Source organism: Mandrillus leucophaeus, unplaced genomic scaffold, assembly GCF_000951045.1.
Source record: "Mandrillus leucophaeus isolate KB7577 unplaced genomic scaffold, Mleu.le_1.0 Scaffold1330, whole genome shotgun sequence".
NCBI classification, from domain to species: domain Eukaryota; kingdom Metazoa; phylum Chordata; class Mammalia; order Primates; family Cercopithecidae; genus Mandrillus; species Mandrillus leucophaeus.
The window spans coordinates 5,628-7,705 of NW_012101289.1; the positions used below are offsets into that span (position 1 = coordinate 5,628).

General features: G+C 59.5%; 1 protein-coding gene across 1 annotated transcript in view; it reads right to left on the minus strand.

The window, feature by feature from the left end:
- Window positions 1-11: 11 nt before the first annotated feature.
- Window positions 12-2,078, minus strand: part of LOC105534324 (golgin subfamily A member 8A-like) — a gene marked incomplete at its 3' end in the record, with an annotated part of 21,578 nt that continues 19,511 nt past the window's right edge. The window contains exons 12-15 of the mRNA XM_011973030.1: window positions 1,410-1,485; window positions 888-979; window positions 227-327; window positions 12-144 (exon numbers count right to left, since the gene is read on the minus strand). Coding sequence (XP_011828420.1) covers window positions 12-144; window positions 227-327; window positions 888-979; window positions 1,410-1,485 — 402 coding nt within the window. The remainder of the gene's footprint in view (window positions 145-226; window positions 328-887; window positions 980-1,409; window positions 1,486-2,078) is intronic.

Genomic DNA, 2,078 nt, shown 5'->3' on the forward strand with positions numbered 1-2,078 from the left:
CTCACGCCCACCCCCACCCCCGCAGAGATGTTGCACACCCTACCTTCATCTCCTCCCTGTGCTGGACCAGCCTGATGATGTCCTCCTCCCATTGCTGCATCCTCGACACTGCCCCCTGCCTCTGTTAGAAGCTGATGAACATTCCTGTGGGAGGACAGGGCTCAGATGCTGGGGATCCTCCGAAGACCCTGCAGCTCCCCCTGCCCTGCCCTGGCCTCCCACTCACTGATGGCATCTCTCTCCCCAGTATTCGATGAATGGAAGTTCGGGTTTCTCCACCAGCTCACTCAGGTCCGCCATCTCCTCCCGGTGGTCCATACAGCCGCTCTGGAGCCAAAATAATGGGGTCACATCTCGGCAGCGACCTGCCCTCAGGTGGCATTTTCAAATGAGTCATGGAGAAGCTGGAGGCGAGTCCTGGCATGGGCCAACTTCTCCATGACTTCCTGCAGGGCCCGGTGGGTCTCCCCACTCACAGACTCGCCCCCAGTCCCTGGGGCTGGGACCGCTGCCTCTGGCTCCTTCTGGGCCGAGGCCACCGGGTGAGCCAGGCGCTGGCAGCACACCCTCTGCTCTGTCACCCGCTCTCGTAACCGTGCCTGCTCCTCCTTGGCACTGGCTCCAGCGGATTTGAAAAATGCCACCTGAGGGCAAGACGTGAGCATTCTTGTAGGGGCATACACAGAAGAAACGGGGCAGAGGGGTGGAGCGCGGCCCCTTCCCTTGGGGCCTCAGTTCGTCACAGGTGAAATGGGGTCTGACCACTGGCTCCCGGAAGGGATGAGGGCACAGAGAAATCAGAAGGCAGGGAAAGTAAGAGCATAAAGGGGTCTTGCAGGGACCACAGAGGAAGGTGGCAAAATGGGTGCAGGGGGAGTCAGACTCACCATGGCCTCCCAGCTCTCCAGGTCCTGTGGGACGCTCGGCATGGGCTGAGGTGCCTCCTCCTCCTCACTGCCCAGATGTTCTCCTCCATCTCCTGTGGGGGGTGGCCAGAGGGCTCCTCAGACAACCCAACAATGGAGGTACTGTGGGCCCATCTCTGCCTCCACCCTCACTATGTAACCCTGAGCCAGCCCCTCCCCAGAGAGGAATGAGCTGCTGTTCTTTATTTTTACTTTTAAGAACCAAGATCTTGCTATACCGCCCAGGCACAGTCCCACTACCGGTCGGTTTGGGAGCTCTAACCTGTTCCGTTTCTGACCTGGGCCAGTTCAGCCATCCTTAGGCAACTTGGTGGCCCCCCGCTCCCAGGAGGTTACCATATTGGTGCCGAACTTAGTGCAGACACCCGGTCAGCATAATGACCAGCTGTTCTAAAGGTCTCTTCCAACTCCTCAATCCTACACTGCTAACAGTCCCCCCTTCCTCCTGGGGCTCTCTCCTCTTCCTCTGAGCGTCTCCCGTACCTTCCCCAGGGAGAGCCGTGAGGTTCAACGGGGCATTCAGCTCCTGGCTCTGCTGGCTGGAAGCTTCCAGGCGCTCCTAAGGGGCCAGGAAAGAGTGAGAAGGCACGGAGTTTGCCAGGTCGTCCCCCTCACAGCCCCATCCTCAACAGCTCCCTCCCCTGGGTCTCCTGCAACTTTTGGCGGGCCATCTCGGCCACCGCTTTGCCCCAAGCTTCCTGCTGCTGCAGCTGGTTCATTAGCTGGGTCTGCTGCAGTAACTGCCTGTGCAGCGCCTCCTTCTCAGAGGTCAGCTGCTGATAAGTGGCCGCCTGCTGCTGATAGATGGCCACGGACTGCTGCAGGTGACCCAGGTAATGGTCTGGCTGCTGCTGCAGACTCTGAGCCTCTTGGCTCTTCAGCTCCACCTGCAGGAAGACCGTGGGTGTGACGGCATGTGGCGGCTGGCTTCCAGATTCTGGGCCCATTAATAGGGTCTCCAGGGCACTGTGGGGCTCTGTCACCTGCCCAGGACCGTCGCCCCTTACTCCAGGCCTAAGTGACTGCCTCCCTTTCCTAGAACCCTATGCCTCCTTCCCCAGGCTCAAATCTCATACCCTCCTTCACCATTTAAACTGTAGTCCACAGACTGGTGGAAAAGCAGTGGGAGCCAGCTGCCATCTGCTAAGTGTG